Genomic DNA, 22,872 nt, shown 5'->3' with positions numbered 1-22,872 from the left:
TTCCCAAACTGGCTTTCTGGTTGGGAGGTGCCTGGAGCCAGATCTGCAGTGGGTAGGGCTATAAATATGCTCCCTTTCCTAGGCATGGGCAGACTAAGCTCTAGTGCCTGAAAAACTCATTTGAGGACTTGAATCAGACAGACCTGCACCTTCTGAGTTCCCTGGTCAGACTGCTACACCTTCTTGGTTCTGCAGATGAGCAAAGCCACTGGTTGGGACTACTGCTTGGACACTGCAGGTAGGGACTCAGACTGCCAAAATCCAAATTATGATTGTTGCAAGCCCCTCCTCAGTGATACCTTATCCATGAATAGTTTTTTTTCTTTTTGTGAGGGGAAGTGAAGTGAGGTATGACCTATCACTATCTTGGTGACATTATTCTCTATGCCTGCATTCTGGGAGTATCCTCAGGTGCAGCAACCTCATGATTCTTAGATTCATTTCCACTACACCATGACGGGAACTCCAAACTCCAGTATGTGGCCAATTACTCCTTTTAAGAATGTGATTAAGTTTGGAGTTCCCATTATGGTGTAGTGGAAACGAATCTGACTAGGAAACATGAGGTTGCAGGTTCGATCCCTGGCCTTGCTCAGTGGGTTAAGGATCTGGCGTTGCCATGAGCTCTGGTGTGGGTTGCAGACTTGGCTCAGATCTTGTGTTGCTGTAGCTGTGGCATAGGCTGGCATCTGTAGCGCCAATCAGACCCCCCTTCATATGCCACAGGTGCAGCCCTAAAAAGCAAAAAAAAAAAAAAGTGATTAAGTCTATATGAAACCTAGGAAAAGAAGGAAGGGTGATACTTTGAAGTGAGAGCACAGGCCTCTATGAGATGAGTACTTTCAACCATTTCATCAAAACCTGGGGTTTCTAGACAGCACTCAAGTCACCTTGGAGTGCTATAAATGCATGAAGGCCTTATCGAAGGGTAGGGTATTCTATTTTTCAATCCCTCTTCACCACTTCCATCTTTATCCAATTTGAAAGTTAGGATGAGAATGTTAGTAAACCTAGGACAAGGGCGTATGTTTCATTTACTGGTGTTATTACAACAGGGCCTGGTACTTGACCCTCATTTAAGTATTTGTAGAATGAATAATTTAATATTGGGGTCACAAGTAATATTTAAGTTATCAAAAGAAACCCTGTGCTAGAAACCATTTTTAAGAACCACTTGCACAGGTAGTTCAAATGGAGCTAATTCTGGCAGCATGGAGAGCTAAGGTTTCTTTGATACTTAGACCTCAGGATTAGTAGCATACTATCAATTCAGTTTGAGAATAAGGTCAGACACAATCTGAGTGCAAGGTCCAGTCGCCATTCAGTGTGAAATGGGAACTTGGACCAAGAAACCTAGCATCACTTTGGTGAGGCGCTTCTTTGCTGATGGTTGAGGTTGTCAAAGTGGTAGAAGGAAGTGAGGAAAGGAGGAAGGAAGGGAGAAAGAAAAAAAAAGGAAAGAGAGGGAGAGACGAAGGATGGAAGAAAGAAGAGAGGAAGAAAGAGAAAAAGAAAGAAACAGAAAGAAGGAAGAAAGAGAAAGAGAGAGAAAGGGAGTGAAAGGAACAAAGAAAATAAAACCCGTTCTATAGTCTTACTCTTTTTGTATGTACCTATGGGTGGCCATAAAAATATGATTGATTACTGGTACTAGATTCTCTGACTAAAATGAAAGTGCCTTAGCTTCTGGTTGAGTATGAGGACTGTCAATGCAAAACAACCAGACAGAGAGTGCATATTCAATTCTACTGAAGGAATGTCTTGCAATATATTCTGCTGAAAATAGTAAAAAAAACAAAAAAAACCCCCAAAAAACTAGAAAACAAAGACACAGTTCATCTAGCAATGGCAATACAAAGGGGTTATATAAATTTATTTCTCATATAACAATTGATTAGTTTAGAAAATTCCCATTTTCAATGTTTAATTCCATCTCTCATTTAAAAAAAAATCACTAAAAGGACAAGACCCACACAAAAATACAATCTGTATCTGTTCTATATTTACAGATAACCGGTCACTATTAAGGCACAGATTGATTAAAAACTAACATTTATTCAAATAATCCAAATATTTTGTGCATCATATAACACTGACAACACCGTATACTGTAGTGTCATATTCCCTTCATTGCATCAAGAGAAAGTGAGAAAAGTAATTTCCAGTGTTTTTATTTTATTTTTTTTTTAGCCACCCTATTTAATCTAGTTTAATTGGGACAGTTTTCCCTTTGGCATAATATCAAAGCACTGTTCATAAAATCTATATCAACTCAATACTGTAAATTTATTCCACTGTCATTCTATTGCAAATGCATGATAGAGAGCTGGGGAAAGACTCCAAAAGATTATTTATTTCAGAAGGTCTTATTAGAGAAGTGATAAAATTAAGAGCACTGGGTTGTTGAACAGGAAACAAATCGAGAATTCTTACTCTGTGCTGAATGTGTAGCATATGTTCATACAGCCACATAAGGCAGGGAGCTCCACATGATGACCTGCATACATGTGTCACGTGTGCACGATGATTCCATTGTACTTGACAAGGGAGCAATTTAGTTTTACATCCATAAGCAGAGACAGTTTGGTTTAGAAAAAGACACCCCCTTAGTGCCATTATAATTTATAATTTTATGACAGGTTCATTATCTATGCCTTCATGGTAACCAACACTTTAAGTGAAAATTTTTCTGTGTGCAAAATTTCTCTCTAATTCGTTTTCTTTAATGTAAGACTTAGCCATGGGAAAATGTCAGCCATGGGAAAATGTCAGACAAGTACTTCTGATCCCATACTTGTATGAAAGTCCCCAATTATTATGTATGATTATCTAATGCCTTCTGCACAGAGAACATGACAGTGGTTTATGTCTATGTAGAAAGTCTTAAATAGTGAACACAAATAAGTCATTACAGTACAGGCAAGTCACCACGTTTTCTATGGGAAAGTTTTCCAACAAATTCATACACTTGGAAATAATATTGCTTTGAAGAAAGAGAGGCACTTAGTGATTTCCTTCATAGACTGAAAACCCTTCATAAATCCATAGTAAGATGTCTGAAAAGACCTAGGAAACAATGTTGCCTGATTTCTTGGACTTTCACAGTATAAGATTGTAACGATGAGTTTAGCCACTTGCAAAATAGTCTTTTTTTTTTTTTTTTTTTCCTCCTTCAGAACACAGCTGTCTTTATAAAACTGTCACTCTGGAGACTTAAATAAAGCCTTTCCATTCTTAAGCAACCCAGTCTACTTCAAGCAGACAGATACAGTTGTAGAAAAGTCCTGTGACCATATGGAGCACAGTTAATCTGTACATAAGGACAGTAATGTATTTCTCCTCATAATGGCAACAGTGCTGTCTTGTCAGATGATTATTCGTCCTTTTTAAATAAAGTGACAATCTAGGGCTCCAGTTATTGAATGCCGTCCATTCTCTACCATAAATCTCTAGTAGATATCAATTTAATCAGTTATGTATTGTATGCTTATAATATCTAAAAATAAAAGTTTGATATAAATAAGTGTCCTTTAGTGGCAGTATACTAAAAATAGCCCTTTGCCTTCAGACAACCATTAAAATTATTTTAGCAATATAGGCAGCAGCTAAGTATGATGATTGCAAAGGGTTAATATTGCAAAGTCCATTTGGTCTTTCTTTGCTTGCACCTGTTACAGGGAACTAGGTTCATTGCTAAGTGTTTCTAGGATGCGGACATAAATGAACAGAACTGGTCCAGAACCAAGTGTACTCACTTAGATTTCCCAAAGTCACAGAATATTCTGCACAAAAACTACTAATCCAGTACGATCTTGAATAAAAATTTAACACAGAAAAATGTAACTAAATCTGATTTGTACCAATACATCAGGTGACATAAAAATGAGAGAGAAATAATTTCCACAGGACAAGAAATTAGAAAGTGTAAAGTGCTGAAAGACCTCAGTAATTATTTTAAAGCCGTACCAGAAAATTCCACTTTGATTATTAAAAAAAAAAAAAAAAAAAAAAACCCAAATACCAAAACAAAACAAGCAAACAAAATAACTTCTATGTGTTCTGGCATCCCAGATGTCAACTCATCCTTCATGTTAAGTAAAAAAAAAATCAGTGCATATGTTATATAGGTAAATAAAAACAGGAAATAAAGCCCTATCTTCATATTGCAATTCTGTCCAATTGCCACTAAAAAAAAAAAAAAAAAAAAAAAGGTAATCCATATGTGGCATTCTGAATGATGACATGAGAACATCTTCTCTCTTTTCTTCTTTTTGGCACAAAGTTCAGGTGCGAATAAGATGCTTTGGTCCTGATACCAGACACCCAGAGTGCTGAGGACGGTGTGCAGTGAAGGCTGTTCACAGATCTCCTGTGTCCGACTTGATAGAGAGTTGGCGGGCCTGTGCCTGGAGGGTTCTGCTACCAGCGGCCACTGACACTAGCAATGTCTGAGTGATACTGACGGGGTAGCCTTCCACTCGCTCCGCCTTCTAGGAAAGAGGTGCGTGCATTTGGTGGTTCAAAAAGCTTTCTTCGGTTCTTATTTAGTTCTAGAAAGAGAAAAAGAGAACTGTTAGGAGCTCAATGAGGAAGTCCTATAATCTTCAGGACATGTGGTAGAGCTCAGAAAATGGCAGTGTGGTAGGGTGGGTTATTTTGGTGGGGGTCTCGAGAGTCAAGTAGGCGACACAAGGAAAACCTTTAGTTGACCGTGAAGACTTCTTTTTTTTTTTTTTTTTCTTTTCAGGTCGCCCCACAGCATAGCGAGTGCCCAGGCCAGGGATCAGATCTGAGCCGCAGTTGCAGCTAATACCACAGTTGCAGCAATGCTGGATCTTTGAACCCACTGTGCTGGGCTGGGGATTGAACCTGTGTCTGGAGCTGCAGAGATGCCACTGCACCACAGAGGGAACTCCAAGACATTTTTGAAATGCTATAAAATCTGATATGAAAGGTAAGTAGCATGTTGGAGATGAAAGGTCAAAGGACAGCAAATAGTTTTTATTTCAGTTTGTGAACTACCTGGGGGACACGTCATTCTTAGAACCCTCTCAAGTCCAGATATACGAAATAAACAGTTTGCCTATCCTAAACGTCATTTCAGAGGCAAAGGCAGAGGGACCATCAAAGCTGGTGAAAGGCACATGAGAGGATGGATTAACAGAGATAGAGAACATTATTACAGCTCAAGAAACTCATCCATGTCAAACACAGCAATCATTAAATTATTAAAGTCAGACATGAAAAGAAGACTCCCATATCTAAACAGGAGAATACTGGAGAAGCACACCGATGTGGTGAGCCACAGCCCTGTAGCCCCACCAGCTCATCCTGCCCACGCTCCTTTAGTCATAAACAGTTACATGAAGAGGCCTATCAGCAGGATAGGTCTTCTTTGACTAAAAAAATCAATTTAGCAAAAAAAAAAAAAAAAAAAAAAAAGCAACAGTTAAAGAAATTAATACAAATGAGAACAACCAATATTTGAATCCAAATTTTCAGGGAAAAACCAAGATCCTTAATTTTAATTTTAAAGAAACCAGAGTACTGTTTAGTTTTTCTTTTCCCAACTAAAAATTATTAATGAGAAGAGTGTAAAACTGAAGCAGCCTACCTTGTTTATAACTATGCAATGCCCCCTATTCCCCTCTGTACACACATTCACAAAGCCTCAAGTCAACTGATATAATTATTCCTAGACACTCATACAAGTAAAGAGAATTGCCAGACTCCAGAAAGCAGGGTTTCTGATAGCCACCAAATGCAAATATAGTTGACCCTAGAATAATGTGGGTTTGAACTGAGTGGGTCTACTTATGTGGATATTTCTCAACAGTGAATATTATAACACAGTCTATGGTTGAATCTGCAGATGCAGAGAGACTTTGGATACAGAGGGTGACTATAAAATTAAATCCCATGTGGTTCAGGGGTCAACTGTATCTTCAAATTTAATCTCAAGAAGATTATACTGTTAATGTGCTTAAAGTTGTCATTTTCTTTGGGGGGATGGTGGAGCAAGTGATTTGGCACCTATATTTACATGGTACTCAGTACTTTTTCAGCCATACACATACACAACCCCCTTTTAAGCTCTGAGGTTACACGGCAAACTATGGCGTGCTACAGTAAATCTGAGGATGAGAACATGGACAGGTTGCAGTGCGTCATACATGGCCAGGGACAGCCATGTGGCCAGACGTGCTCTTGTCTCCCAAATTCTGGAAGAGCGACCAACACCCTTAACATTTTACCCCAATGCCTTCTAAAGGGTAACCGTCTGCCCTACAGGGCCCATGCAAGAGTGGAGATGCCTCTTTTCTGTTCACATTTAGGTCTTGGGGAGAAGAGAAACCATAGTGATTTATTAGGGCCTATTATAAAACAAGCACTTTATATCCTATTTAAGTCCTTCTTAAGGGGTAGCTAATATTACCACCCTCCATTTTATAGATAGTAAAACTGAGTTTTAAAAAACAGACAAAGTAACTTGCCCACATGGCTGTTAAGTGACAGAGCTGAACCCTGCCTTCCTAATGCAAAGGTCTACACTGTGGGCTGCAGCAATCCATCCACTGGGCAATCCACACAGCCGAGGTGTGAGGAATACAAATTTGAGAAATTGGTAGTTTCATGTATACCAGATAACAGAGCTTTCCTTCATATTTTATATGTATGCCAAATTTATTTTTAAATATAAAATATTTTATATTTTAAAATATAAAAAAAGTATATTTTAAAACATAAAAATTGCTTAGAAATTTTAAAGAAGCAAGGAAGATATTTTAAGCAGAAGATACATGCAGGCATGCTTATAGATGGCTATTATTTCAAGGTCCTGCAAAAACATAGTAGCAATGACATTCCTATTACATGTATCTTGTTTTAAAAAAATTCAGAAATCAAGTCAGAAGGAATATATTTAAAGGCAAGCTCATAGGAGAGTTAAGAATAAATGAATTCCCTTAAACACAGCCTGGGAAAGTTTTACCATCTTCAAATAGAAGACTTTCTTTGGCCTCCACTTTATCATGGGAGAATAACCCATGAATCAGGAGGACATCCCCACACTATAGAGAAGGAAAAGAAAGACATCAGTCAAATCCAGTTTTCCCTAGCATTCTCCACATATAATATGTACAGATGGGCACATGGAAACAGCTGGGCCGCTGAAGACAAGACTTTTTAACAGACGTCGAAAACTTCATTCTGAAAAGTCACATCAACTAGATTTCGTAGAGAATAAATGATCATGAAGAAATTCAGCCATTCCCTAACAATGCAATTTCTAAGAGTACAAATGTAGCGATACTCCCAAGTGTGAAGCACAGACAGAAGTCCGTAAGGATTCTTACGTAAGGATCAAGTCCTATTGAAGAGACTAGTTTTTGTTGTTTTTAAATTAAAAGCAAACTCCCTCTTCTAAATTTTTTTAGTAAGCCTAAGGCATAGTTTGGAAAAATACCAACCTTTTTCTTTGAAATTCCAAGGTTCACACAATCCTGGCAGCTCTCAGGATCTTGTTGCGGATCTGAACAGAGTCACAAACTAAAAGAATAGGTCAGGAAATGTTAGATCTACCTGGGGCTGTGGCGGGAAGCCTGTCAATAGGATGCTAAACTTCCTTTCACTTAGTCCCTGTGCATTTAGTTAACCAATCACTAAAACAGTCAGAGAGAAATCCATGAATTTTCAAGAAGTCGTGGATTAAAAAAAAAAAAAAAAAAAGTCAAAAATTTTCTCTGACCCATCTCCATTAGACGTCTCATTTCCTCCTATAGCATTAAAATAAATGTCTTCTGGCCCAAGATTAAAAGCAAACCAAAACCTTCTACTGAAAGAACAACTCTGATTACATATTAAAAATCTACAAAATTTTAAAAAGGAATTTGAGCAAACTCTGCTTCTAACCAAACCGTGTAACCACAAGACAAACATAAGTCAAGGCTGCCCTGATATCCTGCTGGAAATGAAGTGTTCTGAGACTTTAAATGAATGTCTTTGTTATCAGACGAACTGAATTGGAAAAAGAAGCTTTCCGATGAAGGGTTTTTGGATAAAAAATTTACTGCTTGCAGAGAAAATGATTTACTAGGTTCAAACAAATGCACTCAACAAAGTAAGGCAACATCATCCTTAAGATAATCAAATACTTCCTGCTGTACAGAGCTTTCATAAGGCATCTTTTTCAGAGTCTCTAATTCCTTTAAAAGCAAGAGGACCTGTGAACCCCCCTGAGAGAGGCAGTCTACAAAAGAGCCACACTGAAGATGATGATTGGAGAAAATGCTGTTCTAAACAAGGACTCAAAACCCCTCCTGTCTTGTACCCCACTCCCCCAAACTCACCTGGAACACATCACTGATGTATTCCAGAGCAAAGGTACTGATGATCCATCTGTAATCTATGAAAATACTTAAAGATATCTGCTTGTTCTGGAAGCTTTAGACAGTTTGGAACTGGGCTAGTGCACAAAGGACTTAATTTTCATTACAGTGTCATGAACATTCCACTCATCTCTAGTGAAAGATCCTGGAGTTCTGCAACATATGCTTCTGTGGTATAAATGTGCTGCCCCACAGGCATATTTAACAGTATAGGCATGGTGACGGAGTTAATCAAATCTCAAGTAGTATATTAATTTCATTTTCAAATTAATAAAAGAATGCAAAAACACATAAAGTTAATTTGGGTCCAGAAATACCCCTTGGAGGCTGAGCTTTAGGGTAAACAAGTTGAAAACTATTCGACTGCCACAAAGAGGAAAAGAGAGAGAACAAGGGAGTACCCTATGAGTAATACTTACCATTAAAACAAGGTTATTTTCACTTTGCCTGAGGATATACACAGGGAAGGACAGAGCTTAGAAATGGAAGGTGACCTTACCCGTTCATCTGTTCCAAACCATCTTCGTGGTTAAGAAATTGAAACCAAAAAAGGTTTGGACACACACCCAAAGGTGTGTGACTGGGAGGGGCAAGTCTCAGATCTCCTCATTTGAACACAGTATTCTTTTCACTGTAACCAAGCTGTTCTTATGGATGAACAAGAAAGAGTGGTTGCCCCGCAGGGCTGCATCAGTGCAGGTGCTTGGGTACACAGAGTGGAGGAAGACTCCTCAAACTGATATGCAGACTCTACCCATGGAGAAAACTAATGGGCTGCTCATATCCACCCTATGTCAAAGTTACTCTGCTTATATCTCCTTAAGATGTTAGGTCTATATATGTAAGATTCCCTTTGGGGAGGTGAGTAGGGTTGATCTGCTGCTATAATATAATGGAAAAGCAATCTGCTGCTAAAGTAAAATGGACAACCACTGAGGCTTTTCATTTTACTTGAGGATTTGATTAGTGAATATTGGTGAGGAAGGCCTCTCACTAGCTAGATGCCACTGCTGGCCTTATAAAGACAGCCTGCAAATTCAGTGTTTTGAAACAGCGAAGTCATTTTCACATCACACCTGACATTTGGCTTCTGTCGTTGGTGTCTCTGTCTTTTTGAGAGACTGGCACACATATAAAATTGAACTTCATGAACTTAATCCGAAAGTCTTCAAAAAGCAACCTCGTTTTTTTTGCCCCCTCATTTCTTCCTCGTATTTCTTTAAATCCCTTTTTGAGGGACATTGTTATGTATTTGCTGACTCCCAACTCATCCTCTGGCACCAGTCCTTTCACGTGGGAGGTGCCTAGTAAATAGGTATGGAGTATTTTCTTATACAAAGAATAATACGCAAAAGGTGCAGAAACGCTGCGGTCTAAGAGACAGACCTTCAGATTTTCCTGCAGATTTTCCTGCATTCCGTGACTACTTTTAATATGCTACGCTTTTCTGTGACTCACAAATTAAAACTGTGGGGAAACTGAAAAACAATAAGATAAGAAATACTGCCAGGTTCCAGCTATACCAAGGAACATTGTCTTTTTCTCCGGTGTGGTGATCTCAGCTGGTATACAAGGACACATGCATTTAAAGCATGACAGCCAATCCAGAATAATTACTCACAAATCCAAAGACCATTGCTTGACACAACCGCAAAATGGAAAATTAAACTGCTCCCTCATCCCCATGTTCTACAAAGGGCAATTTTGGTCAGATCTTTCTGAAGAGATCTGTCTCAAGGAATAACACTGTCAAGGCAGGTTTTCAGGCAATGCCTTGATGAAGGAGTGGGGATGGCCTCGGCATTTGTCACACTGTTAGTGGGAAAACGCTATGAAACCACAACCACAAAGGTTCCAGGTGGTAAGCAAGAGGTTGATGGGCCAAACCAGCCCCACCAGCTGAGACCACTGGCAAAGGTTCTTCAGGTTTTAAGATACGAATAAGAACATTTATATTCACCTGAGATTGCAAGCAGCATTTTCCTCCTGGCACCAAAAGTCGTAATTCCCAGCTCCTTCAGATCCTGATCTGTGAGAGTGAGGAATGTCTGAAGGTCGATCTGTGGGTGCAAAAGTAATCAATAATCAATACAGTAAGTATTTAAGTAATCAATAATCAATACAGTAAGTATTTACTTTCTTCCAAATTTCATTTTAACTCATTACCACACTTATTTTCCTTATGAACTATGCTCTGCCTACTTCGAAAACAAATGGTGGTGTCACAAGCCTAAAGGACAAGAGTTAAAAATGAAGGTGGTAAAATGAAAGTGATGATTCTAGCAGAAGACTTCGTCTAAGCCAATGATTTATGGCAACTGAGATATGAATTGAGGTCTTGGCATCCTGGCAGCCAGGGCAAAAAGGGAAACAAATGGCACAGTTTTTGTTAAGTGATAAAAGGAAGAACATGCTATCTGCCCGAAAAAAAAAAATTTTTTTAGTTTTAGATTCTGACCTGGTTAAATGTATCTTCTTAAAAAAAGAGACTGAATGATACCATAAATGAGATCTTCCACTCTGTTCTACATAAAAATGATAGCAGAATTCAGTCAGCCTTAGACCTATGATTCACTTGGCTCAGCCCAGCAGACTATCTCTGAAAGCGGCATACTTCTAGGAACAGTGATTAAGTGTGGAGGGAAATAGCCCACGAACCCCAGCCTTCCTCTGAAGACTTTGTGGAGGAACAGAAAGGCAATGGGCTCTTAAGCCAGAGAGACTTGGGCTCAGGTTCCAACTCTGTCATTACCAGTTACGGTTGATGATACTACACCTCACAGGGTTGTTTTGAGCATTAAATATGATCTTAAATATAATGGGCTCACCAAAGGGGTAAAGCAGTTGGCAGTTACAGTTAGCAATAATGTGTACAGATGATATCAACTGTGAAGCTTGCTAAATAAATCTTCATCCTGCTTACAATATATTAAATCTCACAAGGTTACTTTTAATGGGGATTCTCAAATCATAGTTGAATATTAGAAAATACCCTACATAAAAGGAAAAGTACCAAATTTCAACACACCTGAAAACAGTAAAATATAATTTTTATTCAACTACATAGAAATTAACTTGAAATTTTCTATTTTAATTTTGAAGGGACATAAAGATCTTGAAAAGTCTTTTCATTTATCATTTGTCACAGGTCTAGAGAGGTATTTTTTTAGAAATTCTATTCAATGAGGTCTATTTCAGAGATCCTCAAACTCTTTTTTAAAAAGGACCAGAGAATAAATATTCTAGCCTTAGTGGGCTATACTTTCTCTCTCGCAGCTACTCAACTCTGCCAGTTTAGCTCAAAAGCAGCAACAAGCAATGAGGTAACTGAGTTGGTGTGTCTATGTTCCAATAAAACTTTATTTACCAAGTTAGGCAGCAGGTCTGAGGACACAATTTGCTGACCCCTGCTCCAGTTAATATTAGATGAAGCCAGTCTGACTTTATACTATCATGTTTTCTTCCTTTTTGAAATAACTAGATAACAAGAACCCATAATAAATTTATCTCTATGCTTCTTCAAATAGGAAATATAGATTAAAAATAAACCCAGAATTAATTTCCTTCCTTCCTTCCTTTCTCCTTCCTTCCTTCCTTTCTCCTTCTTTCCTTCCTTTCTCCTTCCTTTCTTCCTTCGTTTTTTAGAGCTGCACATGCATCATATGGTTGTGGGTATGACGACCTCTTGGCTATGGGTCGAACTGGTGTTGCAGCTGCCAGACTACGCCACAGACACAGCAATGTGAGATCCAAGCTGCGTCTGCGACTTACACCACAGATCAATGCAACACCAGATACTTAACCCACTGAGTGAAGCCAGGGATCCAACCTACATCCTCATGGATACTAGTCAGGTTTGTTCCTGCTCACAAGGGGGAACTCCTAAACCCAGAATTTCATTGTATAACATCTAGTCGCTCACTTCTAAAATCTTCTATGCATGAACAAGTTAAAATACCTCTTTAAATCAACTATAATAGAAAAAATAAAAATCTTAAAAAAAAAAATACCTCTTCCCTTGAGCATCTCAATCAGCCACCTGCATCTAACCAGCAAGACTAAGTAAATAAATGCAATTCTTTAATGCACTGATGATGAGTGTGTTCAACTTAGAAAATCCTTGGTTAAATGAACACAAATTTAGATTTAGGGAAAAGAAAACAAAATCATTATCGGAGTCCAAATTACACAGACTTTTTTTTTTTGGTGTTAAAAAACAAAAAAATTCAGCAATTAATAGGTTACTGAATGATGGTCAATACATTAGATTTATGATATAAAGTGCCTAATACAAATCTTAGATTCCTTGTTGACTGATACATGTCAGAGAATTACTGCTTAATCAGATATTCTCTCACATGAAATAAAGCCAACTAGCATGAAGCTTGGACCATGCCAGCATCTGAAAAACTGATACATTTAGAGAACTATTCTAACTTTCTGTTGCCTTGGGTTAGCTGTGTCCCGGTAATATAACAAAATGATTAAAAAGAATGGCGCCTAGGGGCTCTTTTCTTTATGACAGTGTGTCATGGTGGTGGCTGATGAGTTTGACCAAAATCCATAGTAGGGATGTTTCAGAAGACATCTTAGTTCTCAGTTTAGGCAAAATCCAAACAGTAAATTAATGAATAAGTTACATGTATTAAAAAGTGCATTATATTCTGTGAGAACAGACTTCAATAATGTGATTAGGACAGTGTCAAAAACAACCATAGTTATTTATTTCAGACATTGTTATTTACCCTTAAGTGCCACAAATAAAGATAACAACAGATGAAAGAGGAAAGTCTTATTAAATATAGAGTTGCTGCTGACATAGGGAAGCTATGAATCCAAAGTTCCTATGAATCAATATACTCATTAGGTCTTTTAGCTAAAACCAGTGAAGGGTGGTTATATGTTTTTGCAAACACAATTTCCTATATTTCTCCTATCCTGTGTTTACCAGTTGCACTAAATAAATAAGAGATGAGATGACGACAGTTTTCTTAGCAGCAAAAACAAGCTATGAGACTTGAATAAATGCTCAGGAAAAGCACAGTCATAGGTCAACGAGTGATTTCATTCAAGAGGTCGTCATACCCACAACCAAAACAAAGATGCCTGGGAAAATAAATAAATAATGACTGACCTCTTGCTGCTGGAAGACGTCTGTGTATTTGCCCAGGCCCAGTTTGCTGAAGAGCTCAGGGAGGTCAGAGCCTTTGAAAGAGCTGTTCAGGTTACAGCCATTGCTTCCTGTCAGCGAGGAGATGCAGTCCATGTAATTGCTACTGCTGAGATAGTGTTCCGCTGAAAGGCAAAGGAGAGACAGGCTTGAGTCTAAATGCCCAGAGAGAACATGGTTTAATTAAAAGTTTTAATCACTCAAATATTTCAGATTCATTGTTTGGGGCTGAATAGAGCAGTAGCTGCAGAGATACAGCAAATCTTTTACTGAAACATTGGCTTTTCATTAAGGAAAGGCTGGTTATTGCTTTCAGGGAGGCTCTTGCCATTTAAAAGGTTACACTTGGGAGGCAGCAATTCAGCAACAGTGCCTCTGTAGTTAATAAGCATTAATCATATTCTCCCTGAGCATTCAGAAACATTTGCTCTTTAAAACTGATTTGATGTGAATTAAATGCGAAATTGGAAGGAGGGTTCCTAGAACGCAATAAAGGTAAGGGAAGTTACAGCAAATCCAGGGATGCAAGATAGCCCTCTGTATCCACACTTGTGCTTTCCTGTGGTCAAAGGAATTCTATGATGTTATCACATATAAATATCATTTCCCTCAAAAATATAATTGGGCAGTGAGTTCATGAAACCAAGTGCTTCCAAAATTAAGAGTAACATATGAAGTGAAAAGAATGATGCTGGAGTTCCTGCATTTAACTTACAACAGAAACAAATCTGTCTCTTAGGGGAATTCTAAGACAGCCATGCCAAGCTTTGCCGTGGCTCTTCTACTGATCTGGTGGGCAAAGATTTTTCCACGTTGCCTATGGTTCTCAGACCCAATGACATGCACAGTTGGGTGACAGACTAGTGAGCCATACCAAGTATTTGACCAAAGTACTTTCAAATACTCCTCAAGAGCTCTTTGAGGAGTTGCTATTGTGGCTCAGCAGGTTAAGGACCCAATGTTGTCTCTGTGAAGATGCAGGTTCAATCCCTGGCCTCGCTCAGTGGGTTATGGATCCAGCATTGCCACAAGCTGTGGTGTAGGCCACAGATATGGCTTAGATCCGGTGTGGCTGTGGCTGTGGCAGCAGCTGCAGCTCTGATTCAACCCCTGGCCCAGGAACTTCCATATGCTGCAGGTACAGACCTAAAAAGGAAAAAATAAAAAGCTGCTTTGGAGAGTCTAGCATAGCTGGGTAGCCACTCCTACTACCCTGATGCACAACTGACTCTCATCCATGTGTGGGAATTCTATCCGCTTATACCAAAGATGCAGCTTCAGGGGAGATTCCCAGATTGATGATCAGATCCCTGTAATCTCCTCTGGGATCAGTGCATTTACCAAATCTAAAAATTTTGTTCTGCATTGCACCGGGTGCCACTAATCACTTTCTCTGGTTGTTTTCATCTCCCAACTGAGAAGTTCTGCATATATCTCAAGTGGAAGGAATTTCTTGATAAGGTTTCTCTCTTTTAAAAACAGATGTTTTATCTCTTGTGAGAAGAATGTGTAGGGAAAAATATCTAGGACCAAGCCCAGAGGCCTGAGCCCTCGAACACCACCAACTGAAGGTAAGGCCCCAGAGTCACCAAAAAAGACTGAGGAGGAATGACCAGGAGGGTACTGGTTCAAGGATGACACAAAGCAGAGTATGATAAGCATAGTGAAGGGACCACTGGACTTGACAATATGGAAGTCACTGGCAGGCAGGCTGACCACATTATTTACTGTCCAAATGATAAAGTTACTTCGTTTGAGAAAAAAATAAGAGGCAGTTACTGAGAATTACAGTGGAACAACGAGTGGAACAAGGATGCCTGGAGAAAACCTAGACATTGGTGACCTTGACCTAGACACGGTGACCTTGAAAAGGGTGTCAAAAAAATTATCTAAATCTTCATTGTTCAGTACAGTAGCCATTGGTGGCTTATGGCTATTGAACACCTGAAACATGCTTGTGGGAATTGAAATGCTCTGTAAGTATAAAATATAACACAACTATTTTAAAGCCTTAGAACAACAACAACAAAAAAAATGTAAAATGTCCTTACATTGATTACATGTTGAAATGATAATATTTTACACATGTTGGGAACATATACATCAGCAAAAGTTGAAAAAAAATTGCTTAAAATAAAAATATTCTTACTGATACTTACTATGGCACACAATTTTTTTTTTTTTTTTGTCTTTTTGCTATTTCTTTGGGGCCGCTCCCACGGCATATGGAGGTTCCCAGGCTAGGGGTCAAATGGAAGCTGTAGCCACCGGCCTACGCCAGAGCCACAGCAACACAGGATCCGAGCCGCATCTGCAACCTACACCACAGTTCACAGCAACGCCGGATAATTAACCCACTGAGCAAGGGCAGGGATCGAACCCGCAACCTCATGGTTCCTAGTCGGATTCATTAACCACTGCGCCATGATGGGAACTCCAATTTTTTTTAACATTTCCTTTCATCTTAACTACTTATAGGACATAAATTCTCTTTACTATCTTAAAATATCTGATAAAGGCCAAAGAACAGTGCTTCTCTAATCATCTTTTTTATTAATTAATGATTCCCCTATCTTAACCCTAATTCTGAATTTCAATGCAGCTAACTGCACTGTCAATTTTAATTATCCAGCGTTAAGTGAAGGGAAAGGAGACAGAATACAGAAGAGAGGCACAGAGCTGGTTTGTGTTGGAATATAAAACGAGGATCATTCCTACCCCGAGATGTGCAGCTGGCAACAGCCTGCCTTCAGCTCCATCCACTTGCCAGTGGTGGAAGATCTAGCTCAGGACTAACAGGAAGACTCCAGGCTATACTGACAGCACACTTGGGAAGAAAGAGTTGATTGTCCTTTCTTATTTAGACTTGGCCGGCACCATGATTGGCCTTTTCAAGTCTGAGGCTCTTGACAACACAGCCCACTTGATTGATGGTAACAACTGTTACTGAGTGTTTACTACACTCACTTAGAGTGCCCCTCTCCAAGTAGTCTTCAAATACTCCAAGAAATGTGTTTCAGGATGCCAAATTTGTCCAAAACCCTGAAAAAGGCATTCAGGGCATCTCTTGTGATTACTATGTTGAGCCATGTCTGTTCACCTACTTACACAGATGTGTGAGGATTGCTACAGACACTACCACTGGACTCATGCTGAGTCTTAATATTTGTTCGAAGCTGAGGCTTTAAACTTGTTCCTCTTCATGTCATTTAGCTACATTTTGTCAAATGTGAAAACTCCTGCTCCTCACCTTTGGTAGCTAAAGGTGACTGGGCAGACTTTCTTCTAGTGTCCAAGATACTAACTTGATTGCATTCTGCTCAATTCCTCTACTTCCCTGCCTTTTCCTCATCATGCTGATGTTTGTGTGTGCATGACTCATTCACATATTCATTCCACAAACATTAACTGAGCACTTAGCAGGTGTCAGACACTATTAGACATCTGGGAAAAAATAACAAATTAAGAAATAAGCCATAGCCTATTGGTAGTGGCACTGTAATTTGGTGCAGACACTCTAGAAAACAGTGTGGAGGTTCCTCAAAAAATAAAAAATGGAACTGCCATATCCAGCAATTTCGCTTCTGGGGATTTACCCAAAGAAAACACAAACACTAATTCAGAAGGATATATGCATCTCTATGTTCACTACAGCATTATATACAATAATCAAGATATGAAAGCAACTTAAGTGTCCACTGACAGATGAATGGATAAAGAAAAGGTGGGATACACACACCACACACACACACCACACACACACACACACAGTGGAATACTACTCAGTCATAAAAGGGAATGAAATCTTACCATGTGCAATATCAAGGATGGATATAAAGGATACTGTACGAAGTGAAATAAGTCAGACAAAAGCAAATGCTGTATGATCTCACTTATATATGGAATCCATAAAAACAAAGTGAAAACAGACACATAGATACAGAGAACAAATGGGTGGCTGCCAGAGAGAAGGTCAGGGAGGGATGAAATAGATGAGTGGGATTAAGAGGTCCAAACCTCTAGTTATAAAAAATAAGCCAGGAATTCCCGCTATGGCACAATGGGATCAGCGGTGTCTTGGGAGCCTTGGGTCATGGGTTCAATCCCTGGCCCAGCACAGTGAGTTAAGGATCCAGCATTGCTGCAGCTGTGGTTTAGGTTGCAACTATGGCTCGGATCTGATCTCTGGCCTGGGAACTCCATATACTGAAGGGCAGCCAAAATTGAAATAAAGCCACAAGAATGTAACACACAGCATAGGGAATATGGTTAATAATATGGTTAATAATATTATAATAGCTATACAGGAACAAATGGTTACTAGACTTATTGTAGTAATCATTTCATAATGTCTGCAAATATAAAATCACTAGGTAGTACACCTAAAACTAACTTAATATTGTATGCTAACTATATTTCAATAAAAGAAGAAAGAAGGCAGAGCCTAAAGCAATGCTTAGCACGTGGGCACTAAATAAGTGTTTACTGAATGAATATAGTCCCTGGCTTGTGAGGCTCAAATTCTATCGGAACAGACAGGTATGTAAGTAAGTAACTGTACTTCAGTACAACAACTGCTAGAGTGAAAGCATATACAGAATGCAGTGAAAGCAGAGAACCACATGGCCTGCTTCACTGGGAAAAATAGGGAAGGCTTCTCAGAGGAGGTGGCATGTGAGTAACACAAAACAGTTGAAGCCACGGAGTCCAGAGTTTATTCTTGAACAACGCCCAAAACCAAATAAACAAATTCCAAGCTAATAACGTCTAAAAGTGTGACTAAAAGTCAAAGCTCACTTGATTTGTTCTGTTTACGCTTGGGGCTGCCAATAGACGCTGCAAATTCACTATGACTTGCGGGTCCTATTCCATTTCGATCTCTCCAGTTATCAGATTCGCTTCCACTTCCTAGGTGCTCACGACTGTTGGACCTCGAGAGGGACATGGATGAGCCCTGTAAACAGTCAAAGCCAGATAAGGAAACGTTTAATAAGGTAGGTTTCCTGAGGTCAGAGGAGAAAAGAATCCACATTAGACCACTGTCATTTCTTTCCCTGAGGTCAGAGGAGAAAAGAATCCATATTAGACTACTGTCATTTCTTTCGATTGCTGGCCACTGCAGTTACCCACAAATGCTAATCCTCAAGAAGGAGCTGTGGTACTGTCTCTAGCCTTTGTCCACCAGCCACCAAGGACACGTGGTAATACACACAGTGAAGTGTTTTCCCTTCATGACTAGGGTGCCCAGAGGAGTTCTGGGAACCCCCAGTATAAAGATTCACTCCTCTAAGATGTAGAGGAGTGGGTGCTGGTTTCCTATTTGGGGACCACAAGGCAATCCTCCATCTGGTGGGGCAGAGGTTCTCTGCCTTGTATCACAAAAGGACCGGTGGGGAAGCAGCAAAGCTACACCCATTGCTTTGACAGGAACTGAGCTCCCAGGCTCACAGAGTAGAAAGGTAGAGGGGACTCTGGTATCTTCCCTGTGTTATTCTTCCCGAAAATAAGCACATGGGCTCTCCAACAGAGTACAAGCATCTGGAAAAATGCACCTTTTTTAATTCCCCCAAATCAACAACAATAAAAAAAATAGCTTTTTTTTTTTTTTTTGGTCTTTTTGCCATTTCTTGGGCTGCTCACACTGCATATGGAGGTTCCCAGGCTAGGGGTCTAATCGGAGCTACAGCTGCCAGCCTATGCCAGAGCCACAGCAACGCGGGATCCGAGCCGCGTCTGCAACCTACACCACAGCTCATGGCAACGCTGGATCCTTAACCCACTGAGTAAGGCCAGGGACCGAACCCACAACCTCATGGTTCCTAGTCGGATTCGTTAACCACTATGCCACGACGGTAACTCCCAAAAATAGCAATTTAAAAGATCTCAAAGTCTTCACTAGCATTTATTCACTCTTTATCATTTATTTAATCCCTGAAGTACAGATACCAAACTTTGTACTACATCTACAGTATTAAAGTTAAGATTCCTTGCTTGGAAAAGTTTTATGTTGACTGGGTAATATCAAGAAACACTGTTCATATCACTAAACACACTCAATTCAATCCCGCAGCAGCATAACCATAACCCAAGTTCTCATGGATGCTAGTCAGATTTGTTTCTGCTGAGCCACAATGGGAACTCCTAGGTTGATTTTTTTTTTTAACTAAGATTAGAACAAATCATGCCCTTGTATAAAGTCTTATAAGGCTTTTCCAGTACTTTACCATGGGCTGAGATGCTCCATAATTGAGTTTCTGCCTCTCTCTCCAACCTTGTCTTCAGTGCTCCACCATCCTACCCACCTTCTGCTCCCCCATGAACTTACCAGTTTGTTCTGGCTTCAAGATGATAATGCCAACTGCTTCTCAGGCCTAATACTCTTGCTAGATCTTTACAAGGCTGGCCCTTTCCTGCCACCTAGGTCTCAGCTTAAATGTCATCTGCTCATTAAGGCCAGCTAAGGCTACCCAATGTAATGCAACCTCTGTTTCATATTTATCAGGGACTTTTATTACTTAATGCCTTCTTGTTTCCTTGTTTTATACTTTACCCACCAAAAAGAAAGCTCTATATATGGAAGTGAGAATCTGTATTCAAGTGCTCACTTCCGCAGCACATATAATAAAACTGGAACAATACAGAGAAGATTAGCATGGCCCCTGAGCAAGGATGACATGCAAATTCGTGAAGCATTACATATTTGTATGTGTGCCTGAGTCACTTTTCTATACAGCAGAAATTGATGCAACATTGCAAATCAACTACGCTTTAATTTTAAAAAGTTAAAAGTTTAAAATGTATCAAGCATTGTATCTCTAGTGCCTAGAATTGTGTCTAAAATACAGAGATGCTTAACAATAAATATTTGCAGAATTGCTGGGTCTCATAGATACCTTTTCTTACATCTAAGGGATGACTTTTGGGAAGGGATACAGGGAAAGGAAGGCTCCAGAGACCCCAAAAATGGCTTTTTAAAAATTAAAACCATCTTTAACATTATACTTCAACCAGATAAATCCCCATGCAGCAAGGGAAAAAAGAACATGCTCAAAATTGGAAATTACCAGAAGCATTCATGAGATCATTATGTATATTTTAAAACTTTGCATATAAACTCTTTTTGAGTGTAAAAACCCATTCAAGTAAGATCTAAGCTGACTTAATTCACACAGCTAGTCAGATCTGGCTAAACACAATGTTTTCTAAAAACATCAGGTAAACATCATCTTGTGATATCTACTGGTTCGTTATCTACTAACTAAAGTATCACAAAGAGCATTTCACCTCCATGCTCAGATTTTTAAGATCTACAATAACCAGACCACCTCATTGCTCTTAGTGCTGGGGGAATTAAAAACCTTATTTTGATTCCCAATGCAGGTTTTATTTTGCTCCAGAGAATATGTAACCATTCCAAATACCTTTAAGAGTGGCGAAAAGAAAAGGAAAATCCAAAACCTTTTGAAGTTCTGCTGATGTGACAGAAATGTTGCAGGTCAAAGCATACTTTTGCTTGACCTATGGTGTCCCATTATATCATCAAGTGGATAGGGTCATGCTTTTGAGTCTTGAAGAAAACAAAAATAAGCCTCAAGCTACCTGCCTCTTATCTAAAGGAGTCCTTTGGAAAGGTTCATTTCTCAAAACTGCCTTAAACTGGAAACAACTGCTCAAATCTGGTTTCTCAGTAATTGAACAAGGTGCTCAGAACATCAATTTCTTGCCTTAAAAGGAAGCTTCCTAGAGCAGGGAACTCATGTGCCTCATTCCCCCACACATCAAATAGTTCATACCCATCAGGACCTACTGGCTAAACGTGCTTTTCTAGAGCAGCCTTCTACTTGTCTATTTGGTTTTGTTTTTCTTTGAAAAAGAATAAGGAAAAAGTGTTTCTAGCTGCTATCCTGTAATTTAAAAATAGTACTACAGCAGAGATATGGTCAATCTTTTAATAAAAAATTTTAAGTTCTCTCCACTTTCCCCCAGGTCCTTTTCAAACCCACCCTGTCCCTATGTTCCAGCCCAAAGAAGCAATCCTCACTAATTGCCCAGTCATTAATCCCTCTGAGCTATAGTGGAATAAAAAAGGAACACACATGCAGATAGCAACTGCTTCAGAATACAGGATCATGCTATGAAAGGGGCCTTTCACCCCTTTCAGTGGATTTGGGATGCATGAAGAAAAGTTCAAGTCCTACACCAGGGAGAATCTAGAACCCCATGCCAAAGAAAGTTCGGTTATATCTCTTCATCAGCAGTGTTTAAAGGGGCTATAGGAGTTCCCATCATGGTTCAGCAGAAACAAATCAGACTAGTATCCATGAGGATGCAGGTCTGATCCTTGGCCTCACTCAGTGGGTTAAGGATCCAGCGTTGCCGTGAGCTGTGGTGTGGGTCGCAGACACGTCTTGGATCTGGTGTTGCTGTGGCTCTGGTATAGGCCAGCAGCAACAGCTCCGATTTGACCCCTAGCTTGGGAACCTCCATATGCCATGGGTGCAGCCCTAAAAAGCCAAAAAATAAAATAAAATAAGGGGCTGTGACTAAAAGCAGGTTACATGGTGAATATCCTTGCGCTGATTGAGCTGTCACAGTCACATCCTCTCCCCTCCCCCCCTTTCAATGTGACTGAGTTGTTAAGACATTAGCCAGGAAGGTAGAAAAAGCTGGCCCAAGACAGCCAAAGGACAGGGTTCAGCCACTGAGTCAGGACCCACATATTCCTGCCCATGGAAAATCCTTGGACAAGCAGAAGAGCCTCTCAGGTTCTGACGTCGTTTCTGTATCATTCCCCTCAGTGTTACATCGCTGTAGAGCAATGTTTCCAGAAGGATGCCTGCATCAGCAGAAGACTAGGCCTTTGCTGACAACTCAGATTACTAATTCCTGCTGGGTCCCTCCCTGATGAGTGAGATCTAGGGGGGAAGAATCTGCATTTTCAAACAGGTGCTTATGTCCTTTCAAGTGTGGCAACATGGTTCTAAAGCATTTATATATCACCTTTGCTATGTACCTTAATTTAAACCATTAGGAAGAGGAGATAAAGAAATTTTGCCTGATAATTTCTAGGTCCATCCATGTTGCTAAAACTCCGGTATTTCATTCCTTTTAATGGCTGAGTAATATTCCATTGTGTATATGGATGGACCTAGAAATTATCATGCTAAGTGAAGTCAGTCATACAATGAGACACCAACATCAAACGCTTTCACTGACATGTGGAATCTGAAAAAAAGGACAAACTGAACTTCTTTGCAGAACAGATTCTGACTCACAGACATTAAAAAACTTATGGTTTCCAAAGGAGACAGGTTG

The 22,872-nt window shown here is 39.6% G+C and overlaps 1 protein-coding gene and 1 long non-coding RNA gene across 9 annotated transcripts in view; one reads left to right on the top strand and one right to left on the bottom strand.

Annotated features, from left to right (window-relative positions):
* LOC110256651 overlaps positions 1-4,405 on the top strand; it is a 399,823-nt gene extending 395,418 nt beyond the window's left edge. Inside the window, exon 7 of one of the 2 annotated variants that reach the window (XR_002338489.1) lies at positions 4,283-4,405. This is a non-coding gene — a long non-coding RNA (uncharacterized LOC110256651). The remainder of the gene's footprint in view (positions 1-4,282) is intronic. The other variant, XR_002338491.1, reaches the window with a different exon arrangement.
* The window catches only part of BICC1 (BicC family RNA binding protein 1), a 335,063-nt gene continuing 314,037 nt past the window's right edge, over positions 1,847-22,872 (bottom strand). For 3 of the 7 annotated variants that reach the window (XM_021072798.1, XM_021072799.1, XM_021072797.1), the window contains 4 exons: positions 18,355-18,511; positions 13,522-13,682; positions 10,348-10,447; positions 1,847-4,550 (listed from right to left, as the gene is read on the bottom strand). In XM_021072798.1, coding sequence (XP_020928457.1) covers positions 4,420-4,550; positions 10,348-10,447; positions 13,522-13,682; positions 18,355-18,511 — 549 coding nt within the window. In that variant the 3' untranslated portion in view covers positions 1,847-4,419. Of the gene's footprint in view, positions 4,551-7,469; positions 7,549-10,347; positions 10,448-13,521; positions 13,683-18,354; positions 18,512-22,872 lie in introns of all 7 variants that reach the window. The other 4 variants (XM_021072804.1, XM_021072803.1, XM_021072800.1 and 1 more) reach the window with 3 other exon arrangements.

The sequence above is a fragment of the Sus scrofa genome, chromosome 14 (genome assembly GCF_000003025.6).
Source record: "Sus scrofa isolate TJ Tabasco breed Duroc chromosome 14, Sscrofa11.1, whole genome shotgun sequence".
NCBI classification, from domain to species: domain Eukaryota; kingdom Metazoa; phylum Chordata; class Mammalia; order Artiodactyla; family Suidae; genus Sus; species Sus scrofa.
The sequence above is the reverse complement of the archived record's forward strand: the minus strand, read 5'-3'. Positions and strand labels throughout refer to the sequence as shown.